The sequence below is a fragment of the Siniperca chuatsi genome, linkage group LG11 (assembly GCF_020085105.1).
Source record: "Siniperca chuatsi isolate FFG_IHB_CAS linkage group LG11, ASM2008510v1, whole genome shotgun sequence".
NCBI lineage: Eukaryota > Metazoa > Chordata > Actinopteri > Centrarchiformes > Sinipercidae > Siniperca > Siniperca chuatsi.
Window position 1 is genome coordinate 29,170,490 of NC_058052.1, and position 22,118 is coordinate 29,192,607.

The 22,118-nt window shown below is 43.2% G+C and overlaps 2 protein-coding genes across 10 annotated transcripts in view; one reads left to right on the forward strand and one right to left on the reverse strand.

Annotated features, from left to right (window-relative positions):
* On the reverse strand, positions 1 to 13,050 carry gins1 (GINS complex subunit 1 (Psf1 homolog)). Of its 5 annotated transcripts, none has more exons than XM_044213951.1 (7): positions 12,872 to 13,050; positions 4,631 to 4,695; positions 4,012 to 4,110; positions 3,823 to 3,913; positions 3,422 to 3,538; positions 3,098 to 3,172; positions 1 to 346 (listed from the first exon to the last, which is right to left on the reverse strand). In XM_044213951.1, the coding sequence occupies exons 2-7, from the start codon at positions 4,663 to 4,665 to the stop codon at positions 278 to 280; spliced, it is 486 nt and encodes a 161-aa protein (XP_044069886.1). In that variant the 5' UTR covers positions 4,666 to 4,695; positions 12,872 to 13,050; the 3' UTR covers positions 1 to 277. The 5 variants fall into 5 exon arrangements, with proteins under 5 accessions (XP_044069886.1, XP_044069887.1, XP_044069884.1 ...); XM_044213952.1 differs by lacking the exon at positions 12,872 to 13,050 and adding an exon at positions 6,509 to 6,529; XM_044213949.1 differs by lacking the exon at positions 12,872 to 13,050 and adding an exon at positions 5,034 to 5,175.
* Positions 3,960 to 22,118, forward strand: part of abhd12 (abhydrolase domain containing 12, lysophospholipase) — a 24,218-nt gene continuing 6,059 nt past the window's right edge. Inside the window, exons 1-6 of one of the 5 annotated variants that reach the window (XM_044213943.1) lie at positions 3,960 to 3,981; positions 7,664 to 7,826; positions 19,216 to 19,337; positions 20,281 to 20,386; positions 21,374 to 21,493; positions 21,618 to 21,648. In XM_044213943.1, coding sequence (XP_044069878.1) covers positions 3,966 to 3,981; positions 7,664 to 7,826; positions 19,216 to 19,337; positions 20,281 to 20,386; positions 21,374 to 21,493; positions 21,618 to 21,648 — 558 coding nt within the window. In that variant the 5' untranslated portion in view covers positions 3,960 to 3,965. Of the gene's footprint in view, positions 3,982 to 4,761; positions 4,781 to 5,199; positions 5,325 to 5,527; positions 5,680 to 7,663; positions 7,827 to 19,215; positions 19,338 to 20,280; positions 20,387 to 21,373; positions 21,494 to 21,617; positions 21,649 to 22,118 lie in introns of those variants that run through there. The other 4 variants (XM_044213946.1, XM_044213944.1, XM_044213945.1 and 1 more) reach the window with 4 other exon arrangements.

Here is a 22,118-nt window from a genome sequence, read left to right on the forward strand (position 1 = left end):
TTTTGGAAAAGTATTTAATTTGTTCTGAAGTGAATAAAGTTTACAGGCAGGTGTTCAGCTCTTCGCCTACAGACTCGTGAAGAAAAACTTTATCGACTGACTGAAATGGAGCCAGAACATTTAGAAAAAGAAATATTTTATTTATCAGAACTGTTTGTTGTGTTCAGGGACATCGGGAATAATGACCTCATGACACGTCTGTCATTTTAAATATTCGTCTGCTGTTCAAATCAAACATTTTGCCCGACTGATCAGATGAATCCCTCCTCCGACGACATCAGGACATGACGTGCTCCAAGACGCCCTGACGAATCAGCTGCTCACATTTCCACCGCGGCAGGAAGTGCTGTGGACAGACAGACGGATGTTAAGATAACGACTTCCTGTTTGATTCATGAACAGCCGCTGTTCGGATGAACCAACATGTCCGACCTCCAGACTCTTGTTTTTTTTAACGTCGCTATGTGACGTTTTAATGTCAGTTCTTCTTCTACATATTTCTACATCAAACTGTTTTAGAGATTTATACGTTTTATGTTCTTGTTTCTGCGATTAAATAATTGTAGCCTCAACATTTGGATTCATGTACAGCTGCTGTACGACAAGACATAAATAAGTACAGAAATAGAGAAAAGTAAAAAAGAAATACCGTAAAACTTCAATTAATAGCCCGGGCTTTTATTTGCCTCAGTCACTGAACTCCACCTGCCTATATTGGGGAAAGGCCTTTAATTCCTTTCGCACAAAACTCAGCAAAGACGGGAAAAACTATCAAATTGTTTAGTTGAACCAGTAAGAATATTACTTAAAATTTTTTAATAACATATCAATTACGAGTCGTTCATTTGATCTAGTTCCGCTGCACAGAAAGAGACGGACTTCACGTGACAACATCCACAAACTGGATTCATTTTTATGAAAAACAGTTTTGATGCTTTTGATCGGTGGACGCTTACTGACTGAAGGAATATAAATAATCGAGGAATGGACACACAATCTGACTTTATAAATGCTTCAAAGGTTACGTTAGAGAGGCAACGCTTTGTTTCGTCTCTCTTGTTCGCCAGGCCGGTAAATCTGAATGAATTATACTTTGGTGCTCTTCCAGTAAAATTAACTGTTAATTTGTTGAGAATATAAGCGATATAACGATGTGCAGCATGTCCATGTTGACAAAAGTTTAAACATTTATATTTGTATGAGCGATCTAAGCAGCTTAGAAGTAGCTTGAGTCGGCGACCCGGTGGCTTTAAGAGGTTTTATACATTCAAAGAACTTCTATAAAACCAGACCCGGCGTCTCATTGGACCGGCGTTTATTTGTCAAAACGTGGAGCCAGTAAAAGGGGTCGTGTTTAATTTACGTTTTACGGTAATTGCAAGTATATAAAATGAAAATATGAGTAATATAGTAGATGGAATCATAACAGGAAACACCAGAAAAACATAGTGGTGTGAAAAAGTGTTTGCCTTCCTCATTTCTTATTTTTCTGCATGTTTGTCGCACTTAAATGTTTCAGATCATCAAACAAATTTAAATATTAGTCAAAGATAACACAAGTAAACACAAAATGCAGTTTTTAAATGAAGGTTGTTATTATTAAGGGAAAACTAAATCCAAACCTACATGGCCCTGTGTGAAAAAGTGATTGCCCCACCTGTTAAAACATAACTGAACTGTGGTTTATCACACCTGAGTTCAATTTCTCTAGCCACACCTGTTCTCAATCAAGAAATCACTTAAATAGGGCCTGCCTGACAAAGTGAAGTAGACCAAAAGATCTTCAAAAGCTAGACATCATGCCAAGATCCAAAGAAATTCAGGAACAAATGAGAAAGAAAGTAATTGAGATCTATCAGTCTGGAAAAGGTTATAAAGCCATTTCTAAAGCTTTGGGACTCCAGCGAACCACAGTGAGAGCCATTATCCACAAATGGCGAAAACATGGAACTGTGGCGAACCTTCCCAGGAGTGGCCGGCCGACCACAATTACACCAGGAGCGCAGCGACGACTCATCCAAGAGGTCACAAAAGACCCCACAACAACATCCAAAGAACTGCAGGCCTCACTCGCCTCAGTTAAGGTCAGTGTTCATGACTCCACCATAAGAAAGAGACTGGGCAAAAATGGCCTGCAAGACGAAAACCACTGCTGAGCAAAAAGAACATTAAGGCTCGTCTCAAGTCTTGGGGATCACCAAGACTTCTGGGAAAATACTCTGTGAACTGACGAGACAAAAGCTGAACTTTTTGGAAGGTGTGTGTCCCGTTACATCTGGCGTAAAAGTAACACCGCATTTCAGAAAAAGAACATCACACCAACAGTAAAATATGGTGGTGGTAGTGTGATGGTCTGGGGCTGTTTTGCTGCTTCAGGACCTGGAAGACTTGATGTGATAAATGGAACCATGAATTCTGCCGTCTACCAAAAACTCCTGAAGGAGAACGTCCGGCCATCTGTTCGTGACCTCAAGCTGAAGCGAACTTGGGTTCTGCAGCAGGACAATGATCCAAAACACACCAGCTAGTCCACCTCTGAATGGCTGAAGAAGAACAAAATGGAGACTTTGGAGTGGCCTAGTCAAAGTCCTGACCTGAATCCTATTGAGATGCTGTGGCGTGACCTTAAAAAGGCAGTTCATGCTCGAAAACCCTCCAATGTGGCTGAATTACAACAATTCTGCAAAGATGAGCGGGCCGAAACTCCTCCACAGCTGTAAAAGACTCACTGCAAGTTATCGCAAACGCTTGGTTGCAGTTGTTGCTGCTAAGGGTGGAGCAACCAGTTATTAGGTTTAGGGGGCAATCACTTTTTCACACAGGGCCATGTAGGTTTGGATTTAGTTTTCCCTTAATAATAACAACCTTCATTTAAAAACTGCATTTTGTGTTTACTTGCGTTATCTTTGACTAATATTTAAATTAGTTTGATGATCTGAAACATTTTAGTGACAAACATGCAAAAAAATAAGAAATCAGGAAGGGGGCAAACACTTTTTTACACCACTGTAGATAAAATATATATATATATATATATATATATATATGAGTGTAGATCACAGCAGTAGAAGAAGAAGCAGCAGCTTCCTGCTCTGACCTGACTGTTCTTCTTCAGCAGGATCACGGTTCCATCATCGATCTCAAACTCGCCGTGGTCCTTTAAACACCTCACCTGGAAACACAGCATGATGTCAGGTACAGGTAAAAGTGTGTAAGTATAATCAGGAAAATATACTATTAAAAGTACTCAAAGCAGAAAAATGCTACACTATTATATATTTTAAAAAAGTACATTTCCCTTTGAGGTTTAGTGGAGAAGCAGAAAGTATCATGAAAAGAAAATACTACACAAAGTACCTGATTTGCACAGTACCTGAGTACTAAGTAAGTTTTGAACGGACGCCAGAGAAACTCGTCTCACCTCGATGTAAAGACTCTTCGGAGGCTTCATGTCCTGAGTGATGTCCAGACCCTCGCCGCCCCCCAGAGAACGCATGAAGGACGCCAGAGACTTTTTATACTGACTGAACCACTGCACCTGGTCTCACGCACAGGTATAAATTAGATATTCACAGTTATAAATACACGCTGTGCTGTAACGTGTTCGTCATCCGGCTATAAATCCTTCAGCGCTTCAGCTAATACTGCAGTACACGTGGGAGTAATACCGCAGAATAATATGTGATGAATCTCAGTGCTTTTATGTTGCTAATGTAATAAGAAGACAATAGAATCTGAGTAATCAATATCAGGATTGGACCTCCTGTGCGTCCTCACCTGTACGTGTCCATATGACTCAACAGGAAGTGATGTCAGACTCACCTCCTCTGCACACATGTGGAAGCGGACGTTAGCGGGCAGCACGCTGCCGTACTCCCAGCGCAGAGCTCGGATCCTCAGCAGGCGGTCGTAGCTGGCGGGACGACAAGAGTTCATCTTTAAAGAACCAATCAAACAACAGACTGATGGGTCACATGACAGGTACAGGTGAACGGGTGAACAGGTGGTTACAGGTAGGCGGTGAGGCAGCGCTGGTTCCTCAGCAGGCAGCAGTGACGCAGTTTAATGGAGGGAATCAACTCAGCTCGACCTTCAGCCTTCGCCTCGTTACTGAAACACACAGACAGGCAGTCAGAGAGACAGGCAGACAGGCAGGGAGACAGGCAGAGAGACAGACAGGGAGGGAGGGAGACTGACAGGCAGGCAGACAGGCAGGCAGACAGAGAGACAGTCAGTCAGTCAGACAGGCAGTCAGTCAGACAGGGAGACAGGGAGACAGACAGACAGGCAGTCAGTCAGACAGGCAGGGAGACAGACAGACAGGCAGGCAGAGAGACAGACAGACAGGCAGAGAGACAGACAGACAGGCAGAGAGGCAGGGTGACAGACAGACAGACAGGCAGGGAGACAGACAGACAGACAGGCAGGGAGGGAGGCAGACAGGCAGGCAGGGAGACAGGCAGAGAGACAGACAGACAGGGAGACAGACAGACAGGCAGGCAGAGAGAGAGACAGACAGACAGTCAGAGAGACAGGCAGACAGTCAGACAGGCAGACAGACAGTCAGTCAGACAGGCAGGGAGACAGACAGACAGACAGACAGACAGGGAGGGAGACAGGCAGGACTCACACGTCAGTCTGGTTCTGTTCATAAAGAGCTTCCATCTCCTGCAGAACCTGCCGGAGTCCGTCCTCCTGAAACCCGGACAACAAAGAGACATTTCACACTCCCATCCGGGTGGACAGGTGACCGAGAAGTTGGTCATTTGTAAGCATGCAGGTCTGTGTCGGACTTCCTGTTAGCAGCTGGGCGGAAGGATGGAGATGTGACTGAAATGGTTACTGAAATGTAATAACTGCTGTTTGGGGTGTTTGCTTTGTGCGGAAATCTCACAGTTCCTACGTTTTCTAAAATATATACTGCAAACATTACTAAGACGTCGCTGTGTGTTTTTGAGCAGCAAGAAAACTTTAAAATGTTAGAATTTTGAATGAAGATCGCCGTCTCTTGAGTTTACCGGGGGGTCACTCACGTTAAACGCGGGCAGCTGCCCGTCGCTCATCCGGTGAAGTTCTCTGATTAGCTCGATGGCTTTTTCACAGAACATCCCGACGCCGTCAAACACGAACAACCGGAGCACAAAGTTAAAACATTAAATCCGCATTCAACCATGAAAACTTCGGACTCTCGCTGCGCACGTCGGTTTCGCGGCAAAACCGGAGCGTCGTGTTGTGATCATGTGACGTGATGACGTGAACTCCGGATGCCGAGCTGGGACAAACGTCAACCCGACGAAACGAGCTGTGGCCGCTGAGCGCTTTATGTAAGTTAGTCACGTTGTGAAGCTGCTTTAATCCCACCAGACTGTCAGATAAAGATGCGTTTTATTCATTTATTTATTCGTTTATTTATTTATTTGTTTATTTAGATGGCTGTCAGCGGGAACGAGCAGTTTATCGCTGCATCATCACCGTCTGACTTCCGGGTAGCGAACAGCGCAGCCGGTTGAAAACGACAGCTTCCGCTTTCAGCCGGAAACCGCCGCGTTGTTTTTAAAACTACAGGAAGTGGGGGGATTGTAGTTTGTTTGTGTCGCTCTTCGTTTACGCGGATTAGCTTCGCCGCTAACTTCGTTATGCTGCATTCACGTTACTCCGGATTGCGGCTCTGAATAAATGGTAAATATATATTTCTGGGACATTTTGTGTTTCTGCTCGCAGTCACACACGAACAATGGCGGCTGCTCCGGAGCCAAAACAAGACGAGTGGAGTGAAGAAGTCAAACGTTTGTTTGCTAGAAAGAACTGGAAGCGTGGACACGTTGTGTTCAGGGCCGTAACCAGGATTTAGGAATACTGAGTTTCTCCTACAACAACACGTTGACTCTGAAAGTGACGATTTTTTCTACATTTTATTTACTTAAACTGATCAGATCTTTGACTGTATATAAAGATAATTTATGGTTCAGATGTGTCAGTAAATCACAGCCTTCTCCACTGCAGCGCTGTACATTTACTACCCAGCAGGATATAAAGCAGTTAAAATGAGCTCAACCTGAAACATCTGCAGCAGTAAAATGCAACACACACATGAATGCAGCAGGAATATGAATCCAGAAACATCAGATATAATAAACACTGACAGGAAGCGTTTTACTGCACAGGGACGACTTTCACTGAACACTTTAAGTAACTTTAGCTGATTATACTTCATACTTTAAGTAACTTTAGCTGATTATACTTCATACTTTAACTACATTTAGCTGATTATACTTCATACTTTAAGTAACTTTAGCTGATTATACTTCATACTTTAACTACATTTAGCTGATTATACTTCATACTTTAAGTAACTTTGGCTGATTATACTTCATACTTTAACTACATTTAGCTGATTATACTTCATACTTTAACTACATTTAGCTGATTATACTTCATACTTTAAGTAACTTTAGCTGATTATACTTCATACTTTAAGTGCAGTGAGGTTTGACTGCAGGACTTTTACCTGCAGTTGAGTATTTTCAGAGTGGTGTCAGTACTTTTACTGCAGTAAAGTACTTCTTTCCACCACTGCTCCACGCTGCCAGTAATAAACTCGTTGTCCTTCCCCTCCTAAGTTTCTGATCGGTATCCGGTCTGATCTGGCCCTAATCAGGTGGCTCAGGTATCGGCTACATGTGAGCGATCCACATCAAATACAGTCTCTGCTTGTAATAATGAACTCAGTCATTTGCACAACAGCAGTACCTGGCCTCAGGCTACTCTGCTGTACTTTAGTTTGTATACTTGTACTTGACACCATTTAAGGCTGCTTTTGACTTGTGCTCCACTACATTTTACAGGGAAAACTTTACTTTTTAACTGCACTGCATTGACAGTTATCAGAATCAGAATCAGAAATACTTTATTGATCCCCGTAGGGAAACTCTTTAAAGTTACAGTTACTTTGCAGATATACTAGATTTTACATACAAAACCTGTGATAGTTACAACTTTTGGCACCGATAATACTTCTCTACTTATAAGCTTTTATTTAATTTCGTAATGAGGTATTTTTACATCGTGGTATCTACTCTGAAGTAAAGGGTGTGAGTGCTTCTTCCAGCGCTGGGGGACAGAGAGCTCTGCTACTGCACAGATCAGTGCGTCCCTACGAGAAATCAATATTAATTATTGGAATTATCATCAATTACATTTATGTGTTAGTTGAATCAGTTGTCTACTACTTATTTATCATAATGTTAAATACTTATTTCGGATCGTGAGAGAATTCGCAGCCTGTTTGATAACTTTTTGTTTCTAAAGTAAGTTTACGAGGTGCACTTGAAGGCACCATGTGCTGGTTCAGTTTTTTCTAATTTCCATTAACCGGTTTTGTTTTGGTGGCCGTTGCTCCGACGCTCCCCAGGGGCCGTGGACGCAGCACGGCGAGCCCACGTGGTTGTGCTTCTGCGCTCTGATTGGCTACGGCTCTCTGCGGATCTCAGTGCAGGCAGAGAGCTCGAGGCAAAGCGGGGACTCGGCTCCGTCCTCACCGGCTCTCACTGCTCCATCGCCCGGTCAGCTAACGGCCTGCTCCCCGCTGACAGGCCCGCAGTGACGGCTCGTCTTTCAGTCGGTTCTCCCCCCCGTTTAACGTTTGTTTATTTAACGTTTCCAGTGATGCGAAAGCGGAATAACTCACTGACTGCGGAGACCACCGGCACTCTGCTGGACAGCGACCCGGACCTGAAGCAGCGTCCCGGCAGCGGAGCGGCGGGGCCCGCAGCGGGCGGCCGGCAGGGCCCGGGACAGGAGCGGAGCATGGGGAAACCGTTCAGGAGGTAAGACCGGGACCGGGACAGGTGTGCTAGCACCTGGACTGCCTGCCTGCCTGCCTGAGGAGACAGTTTCTCCTTTTTTACTGAAATAACAGAACAACATAATGATGGAGACATTTTATTCAAGTGTGACAAAAGTCTGAGTTACCTGCTGATGGAAAGTCCTGCTGTTTACCGGCTGTTTCTATAGATTCATCAGTTAGACCTATTCATGTAAAAAGGCCAAATCATTAAAAAATAGATTTTAATATGAATAAAATAGAGAATAAAGTGAATTTTAATAATAAAATAATGAAATAGGATGATTTTTTTTTAAATGCACAACTAATAAACATAAAATACTTTAAATAATTGCAACATAAATATGAATACATTTAGAAAAACTCAAATATTAAGAAATAATGAAACAACAATATGTCTACAGTCCTGCTGGAAATGATTAGTTTGAAGTGTTTTGCAGTGAACGGCTCAACAACCTGAGAGAAAGAAGTTATTTCCATTTAAACACAAGTATAGAAACTGTTGACTGGTCAGACTGGTTTCTCCCGCCCCCCCTTTAAAGTTAAGGAGCACCTGAACCAGTATGCTGTGACTGATACTCTGTAGTGCCCACTGAGTACAGGGGTCTTATTTTGGTAGTTCTACCTTCCTGCTTCCTGTTCAGACATTTTATTCTCAGCCGCAGTCGTTGATATCTGGTGACGTTTTAGTTGGCGCTTAATCGTCGAACAGATAATTGTCACTCTGTTTGTTTTATGCCACTGTTCTCCCCTTCAGCTCTCCGCACACCTACACCTGTGGGCTCGCCCCGCCCCTTCCTGTTTCTCCCTGCCTGCAGGTGTCCGCTCTGTGGACTTTCTTATAAAGGCGTTTTCTCAGCAGCGGCGGAGCCGCGTGGAGGAGGCTCGCGGTTAATGGCGTCGCCTGTCGAACACCATCGGCTCCGAACACGAACAGGAGGCGGCGGGAGTTTCTCTGCGGAGCATGTGCGACTGTAGACCGCAGGGAGGCGGAGCCAGGAGGCCGCGCGCTCGTCGGTCGTTCTCTCCGAGGGTTAAAGTATAAAAATAAAAACCGCTGAAATGGGCCAAACATACTTTGGCTGTTAATGTACCTGCAGTCTGTGCGCTGAGCGCCGGGGCCGCTTCATCCAGCTGTTTACAGGCGAATGCAAACGATTCTGCTCAGGTAATCGCGGTCGGGCGATTGTGTAATATTTGTGACAGCCGGTCCGACCGGAAGTTAACAAACGGAACCGTTTCCTCCATCGGACTCTGCAGACACTTCCTGCTTCGAGTCTCACCAGTGTTTTCAATGCAGTACAACATTATAGACATTTGGGTGTATGTATATATATATATATATATATATATAATATTTCTCTAAAGGCAGGGCTGTCCTGTGTGCTCCTGCTGCCGTGCGTCCTGTCAGCTTCACTCTTCTTCTTCTGCCTAATCCTCATTAGCTTAGCATAGCAGCTTAGCAACAGAAAGTCAAGCTGAACTGCTGATGGAGGACACTGCAGTGCACTTTTTAAAAACACACAGCTACACATACAGATACACACACACACACACATATATGCATGATACACAGACAGATATTAAAGCATACGAGCTGCTGAATCTGTAGTTTGTTTTTAACATTTTCAGTGCCGGATTTACCCACTGACTGCCGGTCAGTGAATGCAACGCATGCATTAAATGGCGAGTAAAGGAGTTCGAAGATAAAACCAGAAAACAAACCAAACCTGTCACACCAAGAGTGTTTATTTTTTTTAGTCCGCATCTCAGTACTTCCTGACTTCCTGTCTGCGGCGCTCAGCTGCGAGCCCATTGGTTCCTGCTGAAGACCTTTAAAAACACAGATCTGTAGTTTCCTGTTTAAAAAGGCTCAGTAGTTTCCTCAAACAGCTGCTCGCTGTAGTTTCTATCAGACCAACAGGAGGAAACAGAGCATCTGTTGGGGACTATTTCCAGCGGCGGATGAATCCACATGTGGTGCTGTAGTGAGTGTTTGGGGCAGCAGGACGGTGTGTGTGGGGCGGAGGCAGAATAAACTACAGTGTGTGTGTTCGTGGTGATGGAGGAACATGTCAGCCAGTGCAGCAGAGCGGCTCGCTGTGTGTTTTAACAGTTTAACAGTGGAGCTCTGCGGCTCCGAGGAGGATGTATGATGTATTTCACAAGCTGATTCAACACAGTCGGTTTTAGACGCTGACTCAGAGCAACAGGAAGCAGACTTCTTCTTTCAGTCTTGAGTTTGAAAGAAGTCACGCCGCTCAGTGATGCAGGGATCAAACCCGTGACCCGAACCTCGCAGCCACGTCGGCAGCGAGGTCACTTCCTGTCTGGGCTGACGCTGAAAATAAGACTGAAAGCAGCATCGTTTTGTCTCAGACTTTTAACTTCAGTCGTGTCTTTGAAAACGTCCCGTCACTTCCTGTCACATGACAGAGATCTACTTTTGGAGTTCACGTCTCGTTAGAGGAGGTCGGCCCCTTCAGAGACCGACTGAGGCAGCTCGAGGGACATTCGGCTGGTTTAGCCGGTTATGCAGAACGGCACGGTTCAGAATAGTATACGTGATATTATTCGATTCATCGCTTTAATGCTGCTGAAGCTGGAGCTCGTTTTAATGACTTCACGTCCTGCCGGCAGTTTAATCTGTAATATTACGTCATCATTTATTAGTTGATTTATGTTTTGTATCAAGAGTCTGAAGCCGTATGTGGCGGAGTAGAAGGAGGAAGTAGCAGAACATGAAGCGTAAAGTACAAGTACCTCAGATTTGTACTGAAGTAAATGTACTTTCCACCCGCTCCGACACACAACGCTCACACCTCATTGGACACTCCATCGTCTGTATATACAGATATATATCTATTGTATGTTATTATATATAATAATAAGCGTATTACACTATACTAGGCTCATACTATTACTGCACTTCCTGTAATACTATGTCTACATTTCATTACACTCTATATCCCACACTATATTATATTATAATAATAAGTATCTGTGTCTACATACATATGTGTGTTATACTGTGATGCACTACATTATTAATACGGACAACTCGAAGTATAATTACAAACAATCATATAATATTCTGGTGAACACTGTTACAGCAGACGTATCGTAAAACTCTCATACGTTCTCTAATCTGCTGATCACACCGCTGTCGCTTTGCTTGAGAGGCATTGATCAGTTCACCAGTTGTGCACTGCTGTTGCCTCTAAGTTTGAGTGTTTATAGTTTCTATTCTGTTTTTATTTGATCTACTTTAAGTTTCTCTATCTGTACTTATATCTGTGTTTGTGCTGCTGTAACACCCGAATTCCCCCTCTGGGGATCAATAAAGGATTATCTTATCTTATTTTCCCCACCGCAGCAGGAGAAAATGCCTCCGTATTTTAGGATTTTTAAATCTGTAATTTGTTTTCTTTGGCTTTCTCTTGGTTTTATAACTCACAATCCTATATTTTCCTCGAGCGTTCAGCCCTGATTATGATTTAGCATGTTTCTTTCTTGTCATAATTTCGAGGTCGGTGTCTTGTAACCGTGACCGCAGTTACTGCAGTGCATGTACCTGAGGTCTCGGATTTCCTGCCGTCACCTGATCTCTCGTGTTGCTGTAAACAGCAGCTCGTCTCTGTGAGTTCAGGTCGCCCTGTCGGCAGTGATTCTGTGTCTGCAGCGCCGGATGCACCGTCATCCTCGAGTATGGAGGGTTTAGCAGAGCAGAGAGGTTTTTTGGCTGCGGACCTAATAAGTGTCCACCGCTCAGACTAAGTGTTTACAGGCCTCATCGTTTATTTTCATGATGAGATGACAGATTGAAAAGAAGCCTTCTGGAAGATTCCTGTCTGAAAATAAAAACAGGCTCTCGTGAGCTTCAAACAAAACACGCTCACATTAATCCGTGTTGCTAAGAGTCTGTAAGAGTTCTTTAACCCTGAAATTGCCCTTCGTCTACACTTAAGCAGCTTCTAATTTTAAATTAAAGTCTAATTGGACCTGTATGATGTTTATAAACACAGTGGAAATCTCATTTGACCTTTTGCAATAAGCCCCAGAGCAGAAACTAACCGTGTGGACGACAGGAGGTACAAACAAACGCTGTGCAGGGAGAGAACAGGCCGGATGGACATCTACAGGATCTGAGACATGACGCACCGTTTGAATAAAACACCACCCAGGAAGTGGAAATCAGGTGCATGTTCAGCCTGTACTTTTTAGATGTTTCAGGTTTAACTACAGAAAATGTGACCCTACATCTGTCAGGTTATTCTGAACATTAATAGCATTAATATCCTGTGCAGCCCCCCCTACTGAAAAAGTCAGTTCTGGTTTCCACCTTTTACTTTTCTTGGGACTGACGGGGGTTCAGTGTGTCCTGCAGTCCTGTCACTATCCTCCACCCTCCCTCCACCTCTCTGCGGTGGCTTCACCTCTGTGTGACCTTGAGGTTGCAGCACGCAGCGTGACATACGCTAATAATACTGCAGGCTCGCTGCCAGCTGCTGCTGAATGCACGGGAACGTACGGCCGGCCGGGAGAGCTGTAACATTGTGTGTGTGTGATGGTGCAGGGAATTAATCTCCTTGAAGTTCCTCGACTGTGGAAACTGAATTCCTGCTTAGTCAGGATCAGACCTGAAGGACACACAGCAGGAAGGAAAGCCAACTCCTTCATCACAAAGTTTACAAAAGTGTAAATGTATATGGGGTCTAACTCTGCGCTGTGTTGTATTGTGGACCAGACAGCAAACCGTAACCCTCCCATACGGAGGATCTAAATGTCAGGGAGGATCCTCCAGCTCTGGTCTTTCATTCGTGTTTACCATTCAGAGGCAGCGACACTACAGGAGCTTGACTAACTGGGCTAAAGGGGCGATCACATAGCGACGCACTGCTACATGCACAGCCGCTTCAAAAACACCAAAAACAGCTGGTGCGCCTGAGGATCGTAGCTCTCTCACAGTCCAACAGCTAACTAGCTAGCTAGCCTATTTATCGGCATAGTAAACGGCATTACACTCACCAGAGAGATTCACCTGGCTGCTCAAGCAACAGGAAGAAAGTGTTAAAGTAGTAAAACCCATTCTTGCTTGATTTGATTGGCTGCCTGAATATTTTAACTTTTATGCGCGTGTCTAGCGTCTGCTAGAAAAACGCGAAGCGCGGCGCAATAGAGGAGTGCAAGCCAGGCGCACCGTACCATAGGAAAACAGTGGTTTTGCCTGCTAATCCAAGTAGCATGTAACATCTGATAGACAACAACTGGTGCGCTTCCAAAACGTTCCGGGTAAAACTCGCGCTCGAGAATATATGTTCCGCTGGCGCGAGTAGTCGACATAAATAAACTATTTTGACAGTAATAGTTTGGGTCACAGGGCGTGCCGAACCAAACGAGTCACATACCGAACGTCCTGTACCGAACGGTTTGGAACTAATACACCTACCGCTTACCCCCCTAATAGTCATATATACAGTATCACCATAATGTGCAGACAGGATTCTAGATTGTATAATGGTCTTCCGACTAGCAAAAGCATGATTTGTTTCTTTACAAAAATCCAATTTTGACCTTCAGTTTGCTGGTCAGGTGTTCCACATGGGTCTTAAAAGTGAGTCTAGTATCCAGTCAGATCCCCAAGTATTTATAACATTCAACAATTTCATTTTAAGAACCCTGAAGACTTTGGAAATGGGCAGTAGGCTGGATCCTCTAAGTGACCCTGAGAATACCAGACATTTTAAAACAAGCTTATGTTTGATGAGAGAGATCTGAAGTGTATCAAAAGTGTATTGTAGATTTGACCAGATATAGAGAAGAGCCCGTGTGTACTAAAACAGTATCATCTGCATAAAAATGTACATTACAGTCTGGAGTGGCAGAGATAATATTGTTTATGTATATGGTGACTAAAAGAGGGCCAAGAATAGAGCCTTGTGGGACACCTTTACTAGCCTTAAGACTTCCCGGGACTGTCTCTCAGCAGTAAGATATAACACCCTGTCTCTAATTCAGAACAACATACACACTACTGTATAAACATAAAGCTACAACGTGCAACTCTTTCACATTACAGGTGCATTTCCTTCCTTCCCCTTGAATATGGACTCGAATAAGATTTGGAGTCGGGGAAATGATGTTCAGAAATAATTTCAAAGCCTGTTGTTTTATCAGCTTTCGTAAACCTGTGAAAAACTGCAGGAGAAATGGAAGTTTGGAAATGAGCGTTGACATGAAGGCTGTTATAGTTCAGAGTGGGACGACTGGATAGACATCATGAATGATATAGTATTTGTCATAATTCAAGGTAAGGTGTAGCTGAAAGGATTAGCCACTTTATCGATTAGCCAATCGACAGAAACTTTATTAGCAGCTATTTTGATAATCAAGTAATTGTATAAAGATTAAAGCTGCAGCTGTTTGAACCTTCAGTTTATTGTTATTTTGTCTGATGTGTGGTTTTTGTATGTTTGTGACTCTCAACACTGTAGAACGCTCCCTTTATAATGTCTATTTTATTAACATTAGAAAAAGATCTTCGTCTGTACCTGATGTCCTTTCTCTAATGAAATAGATTTTGATGGGAGCATTCAACAGTGTTGCGAGTCCACGGCAGACTATCTATAGATAAGAAAATACAGAGAACGCAAGCAACAAATGAAACAAAGAAGCTGTTTCATGTGGAGTGAAGCTCCCACATCTCACCCTCTGAATATTCAAAGCATCGGCTCAAACTCGTGACTCAGAGTCCAGTTGTAAAATCCTTATTCTGAGTCTGTCAGCAGATTTGTTCTGTCACAAGTTGAACCAGTTTGTAGATATCTGCCTGCCCTGTACCTGTACCTGTCCTACCTGCCCTGTACCTGTCCTGTACCTGTCCTACCTGCCCTGTACCTGTCCTGTACCGGTCCTACCTGCCCTGTACCTGCCCTGTACCTGTCCTACCTGCCCTGTACCTGTCCTGTACCGGTCCTACCTGCCCTGTATCTGTCCTGTACCTGTCCTACCTGCCCTGTACCTGTCCTGTACCGGTCCTACCTGCCCTGTATCTGTCCTGTACCTGTCCTACCTGCCCTGTACCGGTCCTACCTGTCCTGTACCGGTCCTACCTGCCCTGTACCGGTCCTTTACCGGTCCTACCTGTCCTAGCTGCTCTGTACCTGCCCTGTACCTGTCCTACCTGTCCTGTACTTGTCCTATCTAGCTACCTGCCCTGTACCTGTCCTGTACCTGTCCTACCTGCCCTGTACCTGTCCTTTACCGGTCCTACCTGTCCTACCTGTCCTAGCTGCTCTGTACCTGCCCTGTACCTGCCCTGTACCTGTCCTGTACCTGTCCTACCTGCCCTGTACCTGTCCTGTACCGGTCCTACCTTTCAGAGCGTCAGCAGCAGCTTTTGTAACAGTTTGATGTTACATGGTATTATCTGTCTGCGTGTCTTTATCCTGACTAGTCTTTTATCTCTTGTCCCTCTGAGTATGTAGTCTTCTCTCTCTCTGTGTTACTGTCTGACATCAAGCTCCAGTTTCTCTGCTCTGCTGTCCATCTCAGTATTTTACTTTGAAAGGTTTGAAAGATATCTTCCTGTCTGCTGGAGAAATCCTCAGGATTTCTGTAACTAATAATGAGTTAATTTGATTAAAGCAAATTTCTGAATATTAATTGTATTGTATTGTAAATTCTCAAATAGTGAACAGGGCCTGTATTTATATACTTGAACTGTAGGAAGAAACTCTTCGTTTCTAATTTGTTGATAAGAAGCCTCTGTTTTCTGATCTGCTCCTGTTCTTTAGCGTCACCATCAAGAGAAAATGTTCACTTGTATGCAAGAAATATAATGAAATGTCCTGATCCAATTGACCTCATGCAACCCGTCCATTTGTTCGTTTGCTCCATTTCCGGTTTTGTCTCTTAGCTTCCGGTCATCGATATATACAGGTGTGTGTGTCTATATATATATATATATATATATATATATATATATATATATAGTGTTTATTCACAACGTGACTTACAGTAACTTATGTTAAAGTAACTCACTGTTAAACTGCAACTCTGCACAACCCTGCTAATACACTCCATATACAGTATAATGTATATTAATATTTCACAATAAATGTATTTAAAAACAGAATTGTGAAGCCTTCCAGAAACGTACTTAAGTGTTTGTTGTAACTGTCTTTTTTTTTTTAGTTCCAAAATTATAAACACAGTTAGATCATGGCAGCCATTTTACAATGCAGTAAGAAAAAAAGAATATGCTTAGAAACTAATTACGTGGGGTAAGTTCATCTCAAATATTATATTATAGTAATATCACTGTTACTATCTACATAAGAGAAAGTATTTTGGTATGAAAACACATTTTTAAGTATCCTGTTTCATAAATACACGTCTGTAACAAACCAAACTGCTGGAAGATCTGTTGAAAATCCAGAAAGTTGTGATGATTGTAATTGTGGATCGACTTCCTGCCTCCATAGACTTACATGCATTAGGAGGCACCGCTTATCAGATATTTGATCAAATGCAGGTGAAGCTGATCACAAGCAGCCGATGTCAACCTACAACGCGACACATTCCTACTTCCTGTGTAGACAGGAAGTTAAAAGACAAAACAACTGAGCCACAGCACGTCCTTGTTGCTGAAACACATGAGGTCAATGCCCGAACCCTTGACATTTTATTGACCTTTCCTTTAGTGCCACCCTGAAGACAAACTTTCCATGTTTATCACCGAGTGACTGCTGGTGTTGTGGTTTCCAGAGTTTTTTTTTTTTCTGACAGTTTGTTGACTCAGCAGTAGAAATCGGTCTGACTGTTTTTACTGTGTCAGCTTTTACTCTGAGCTCGTGACAGAAACTTGACACTGACTGTTAACCTGCACTGTGGTACAAATCACAAACTGCCATGTAAAACAGCATTTTGATTATCTCAACCTGAATAACATTAATGGTGGAGTAAACAGTCAAAACAAAGGGCGGCTGTGGCTTGGTGGTACAGCGGGTCGTCTGTTCGATCCCGGCTTCCCCCAGCCCACGTGTCGAAGCGTCCTCGGGCCTTCGGTGTGTGAATGATTAGTTTGTTTCTTTAGATTGATAGTACTGTCCATTTACCAAATCGGGGCATTCTGTACATACAGAGTATAATAACTTTATTTATACAGCACCTTTCAAAACAAAGTGCTTTACAATAAAAACAGATAATAAAGCAAATAAGTTAGTTAAGATATAAACATGATACAATAATTTAAATAATAACAAATAAAAACAAATACCACCAGATTGAGAAAAAGCCATACGATAAAAGTGAGTCTTTTAAAGGAGGACACTGAGTTCGTCTTCCTGAGATCTCCAGGCAGGAAGTTCCACAGCAGGGGCCCCGTCACCTTTTAGTGACAAGTCCAGATTTAGGAACCGGTAGTAGGGCCGTGCAGGAGGATCTCAGGCAGCGATCAGGCTCAAAGGGAGTTAGCAGATCACAGATACAGCCAGGAGCCTGACCGTTCGAGGCTTTAAGAACAAGCAGTAAAATCTTAAAATCAACTCTCAAACTCACAGGTGACCAGTGACGGGCGGCTGTGATGTGGTCACTTGTGTTAAACGCCGCAGCAGCGTTTGGTATCAGCTGCAGTCTTTTGGATGTTTCGCCTGCTGATACAAAATAAAGTGCGAAGAGTATTGCAAAATAGTGCGATTATCCAAGTTTCATACACAGTGGCAATTTAAAGTGATGCATAACAAAATTCAGATTGTTTGTTTTTGTTAAAACTGTGGCAGCTGCATTTAGATCAGAGTCCAAACTTCTGTCCCGACTCTCAGCTTTTAAAGATAAAGAGACCGAGAACTTTTCTGTTTTTGTCGTTATGGGCAACAAAGATAATCACCTGAGTTTTTCCAGTCATTGATTTGTTCAATGTGTTGACGTGAACTAATGGGATGTAGATTAAAGTATCGTCAGCTTATGTTAATATGTTTTGTAGAACCAGGCCTAATCGGCGGATGTATAGATTACATTTAAGAGGGCCGAGTATTGATCCTTGTGGTACTCCACAGGTCATCCACTCCTGAGTGGAAATCAAGTTTCCAATGGTCATAAAATTATTCCTGCCCTGCAGGTAAGACTGAAACCATACAGCATAAAGTACGTTTTGCTGTTAATACTTAGGTAGGATTTTGGATGCAGAACTTATACTTGTGGTGGAGTATTTCTATATTGCAGTATTGGTACTTTTACTTAAATAAATTATGTGAGTACTTCTTCCTCCCCACACACCAAATCGCTCCCGTCGGTCAGACCATGAAAGTGTTTGTTATGCATTTATCATGACGATATCGTAATGTAAAGAAAGGAATGTAACAACTCTGGAATAAGGAGGAACAAAAAAAAAGGTGTAAGATTTATACTCGGTGGTGTTAAACGTAAAGATACAGGTTTTAAGAGTTTAAAGGTCTTGAATATAGAAGAGGAGTTTCAGACTCTGAAGGTCCTGCAGACGCAGCAGACTCTCTCTGGTTCGATGAATAATTAAAGTCCACAGACCTGCTGGATCCTGTTACCATCTCAGCTGACACACTGAGGCTCAAATAGCACTTTTGTTTTCTGACCTGTTCGGACGGAAATAGATCAGTGAAGCTCCTCCAGAAAGACAGAAAGGAGATTAAAGATTAAAGCTGCAGCGGTTTGAACCTTCAGCTCGTTGTTATTTTGTCTGACGTGTGGTTTTTGTATGTTTGTTGTGTTTGTCCACATGTAGAAAAGGTTTCAGTCGTAGTCGTCTGGACGCTGTTTTCAGAATAAAGACTTTTCGGCTCCCATCCGGAAGTCATTCTCAATTGTGAAAATGGTTTGAGAACTCAGAAATTTAAGCTACTCTGTGTTACATAAGCCCCGCCCTCAGGAAGGAGTCTTCCTGAGTATCTGCTGTTTACCTGCCTAGTTTCACCTGAAACTGACCTAATTGTTTCCATGATGGCCCAGTAATCAGTAATCAGGCCTATTGTTTTCTGGCTGCACCTCCCTCATCACTGTTAAGTACCTGATTAGCATGTGATTGGCTTGACCACGGTGTTAATACACTGTGGTAAACTTTGGCAAGTTGAATCTCAGACCACCATTTCTGTTCAAAGAGGGGTTTTCTTTTTTCACAAAAATCGTCTTGATTCTGAAAACAGTGTCCAGATGACTACGACTGAAACCTTTTCTACGATATTCACCAGTCAATAACTTTAACTCCTGGACGAATGAGGGACTACACCGTCTTATTTTGTCCTGATGGTTTTGTGTGCTGAGACTCTATCAGACACTTTGTCCTGGGACGTCCTCGCTGTGGTCCAGCAGTGACGGGGATCTCTCGTGTCTCCCTTCAGGTTGGGTCTGGTGGGGAAGATGAAGAGGATCGCGCTGTGGCTGCTGTTCGTCTACATCTCCATTCCCTTCATCATCAAACTCTGTCCATCCATCCAGGCCAAACTCGTCTTCCTCAACTTCGGTGAGTGTTTGAGCCAAAAGAAAGAAAGAAACAGGAGTTTCCTCCCGCAGCTGCCGCCACCATCTCCTGACAGGATGCTCCTGTACTGACCCTCAGGACCAGCTTTACATCTCTTAACCCCCCAGCGGAGGAGATCTAACATTACTGAATAACAATAAGTTTCAGTGACGTTCAGTCCTGCAGCTCTGTGTTTACTCTGCAGGTGGATTTGCTGCTTTGACATTCAAAACTTTATCAATTAACAGCTTTTTTTATGCAATTAAGTACAAATTTGAGGTACTTGTACTTGAGTATTTCCAATTTATGCCACTTTCTGCTTCTACTGCACCACATCTCAGAGGGAAACATTGGACTTTTTACTGCACTACCTTTCTCTGACAGCTTTAGTTACAGATAAAGATTGTACACACAAAACATCTAAAGAACTTAAAAAATATGATGCATCGTCAAATATTAAACTACCCAACAGTATATTAAATTAAATTAGCTTAAACGATTAGTTGATTAATTATCAAAAACATTAATCAGCAAATGTTTTGATAACTAATTTTTTTTAAGTCATTTCTCATGCAAAAATGAGTGCTTTTACATTAATGCACGAGGAATAATAATCTGATGATAGAATATATAACAACACAGCAGCCACAGGGACGCTGCACTGCTTTAATACTTTTTCCTGATTATATTTACAGACTTTACTGAAGTATTTGTAACAGTACGTTTCTTGATACGCAGTCGTTTAAAAAACAAATGTATTTATCTTGTGTGCTGTGTAAATGTGACGCTGCTGTCTGTCAGCAGGGTCAAAGGTCAGGCAGGCTAACGTTACTGCTGCTCTAAAGTGTCTGAGTGGACAGGAAGTGGGCGGGGTGATGTGACAGGAGTGTGTCTGTCAGCAGTCATGTGACCTGTCTCTGACCTCTGACCCCTCCCCCACCCTCAGTGAGGATGCCCTACTTCATCGACCTGAAGAGACCTCTGGACCAGGGACTGAACCACACACACAACTTCTACCTGGAGCCTGAGACCGGACTCAAGATCGGAGTCTGGTAACGCACACACACACACACACACATACTAACATTAACACGCACACACACACACACACACACTAACACACACAGGAAATTAACCAACTAAATTCACTAAATCCTTTACTAGTAAGTAAAAGTCCTGACACACACTCTGTGAAACCCTCTGCTGCAGTGAAAGTGTGAGAGTGTGATCAGGAAAAAGCCCTTAAAGCATTAAAGCAGTGCAGCGTCCCTGTGGCTGCTGTGCTGTTATATATTCTATCATCAGGTTATTATTCCTCGTGCATTAATGTAAAGCAGGATGTTGCTGCTGCAGCTGGTGGAGCTGGAGCTCATGTTGAACCGGTTTGTATCGGACTGCAGCTGATGATGCTTTTCATTCTGGATCCATCTGCCCATTCTTTTCTCCGTCGATCCGTCGATCGATCGATCGGTTTGGAAAACTGGTGAAAACGGCGAGAAACGCCGTCACGACGGCGACCAGAGCCCAAAGCGGCGCCTTCAGCGTGTCGTCGTGTCCGACCGACAGTCCGAAGCTCGGCGTTATTAACAAACATCACAGTTATTACAGTCGTTCAGAGGAAAAGCAGCAGATCTGCACATCTGAGGAGCTGCAGCCAGGAAGGGATTTACAGGAGAAACGACTTCAAACATCAAAACACATTTTCTGTCAGTCGACTGATCGATTCAGCTGAACTTATAAACTGCTGAGAGTTTAATTTATAACAAAACATCAGATTTTATAAACTCTTCATGTGTTTTGTGTGTGAAAAGTGACTGCAGCGTTCAGATAAACGCAGTAAAGAGTCCAGTATCTCAGTTATTCTCAGTCTTCGTTACTTTCCACCGCTGCACAGAACCTAAAGCAACAAGTATTAGTGTTAACTCTCAGCCACCAAATGTCAGCAAGTTGTTATACACGTTTTAATAGCACATGTGTGAGCTGGTGTTATGACACAGGTGCACCATGGGTAATCCGGCGTGTGCGTGTTTGTGGTTCAGGCACACGGTTCCTGCTCACATGTGGAGAGAAGCTCAGGAGAAACGAGGCGACTGGTACGACGCCACGTTTAGCTCCAGCCACCCTGTCATCCTCTATCTCCATGGAAACGCAGGGACCAGGTGACCCACACACACACAACACATCATCATCACTCAGCGCCCTGTGTGACCTTTGACCTCTGTGTTGGGGTGAATGTGTTTGACCTTTGACCTGTTTGATAAAACCTGTTGTGTTTCTCTGCAGAGGAGGAGACCACCGAGTTCAGCTGTACAAGGTCAGCGCGCACGCACACATGCACGCACGCACAGGGTGACATCATATCATGCTGTGCCCTGATTGGCTGCAGGGAATGAAGTCATTTGGGTTCCATCAGCTGACCACATAGTTTCATAGCTGCTCATAACGAGTGGTAGAAAGTACATTTACTCAACTGCTGTACTTGAGTACAAATCGTGTACTTTTCTTGAGTATTTCTATTTTCTGCTACTTTATACTACAGTTATTAATATTATTATTATTAATAATAATACAGATATTGCACTTTACTCCACTACATTTATCAACAAATAAAATCTGACGTTATTACAGGTATGTTATAAGATACGAGCAGTGGCCCAACAAGTTAAATAAAAAAATAAAAGTGCGAAAGTATCAGCATCAAAATATATTTAAAGTACTCGTCATGCAGAATAACATTATACATTATTGGATTCTAATTATTGAAGCGTAATGTGGCAGCTGGTG

What these genes read in the sequence shown, in the direction of transcription:
- gins1 (XM_044213949.1), bottom strand. Translation starts at nt 5,108, where the DNA reads ATGTTCTGTGAAAAAGCCATCGAGCTAATCAGAGAACTTCACCGGATG. An exon ending in CGCTGCCTCACCGCCTACCT is followed by an intron (nt 3,914 to 4,011) that starts GTAACCACCTGT and finishes TCGTCCCGCCAG; the next exon opens with CTACGACCGCCTGCTGAGGA. An exon ending in TGCTGAAGAAGAACAGTCAG is followed by an intron (nt 347 to 3,097) that starts GTCAGAGCAGGA and finishes GTCTGTCCACAG; the next exon opens with CACTTCCTGCCGCGGTGGAA.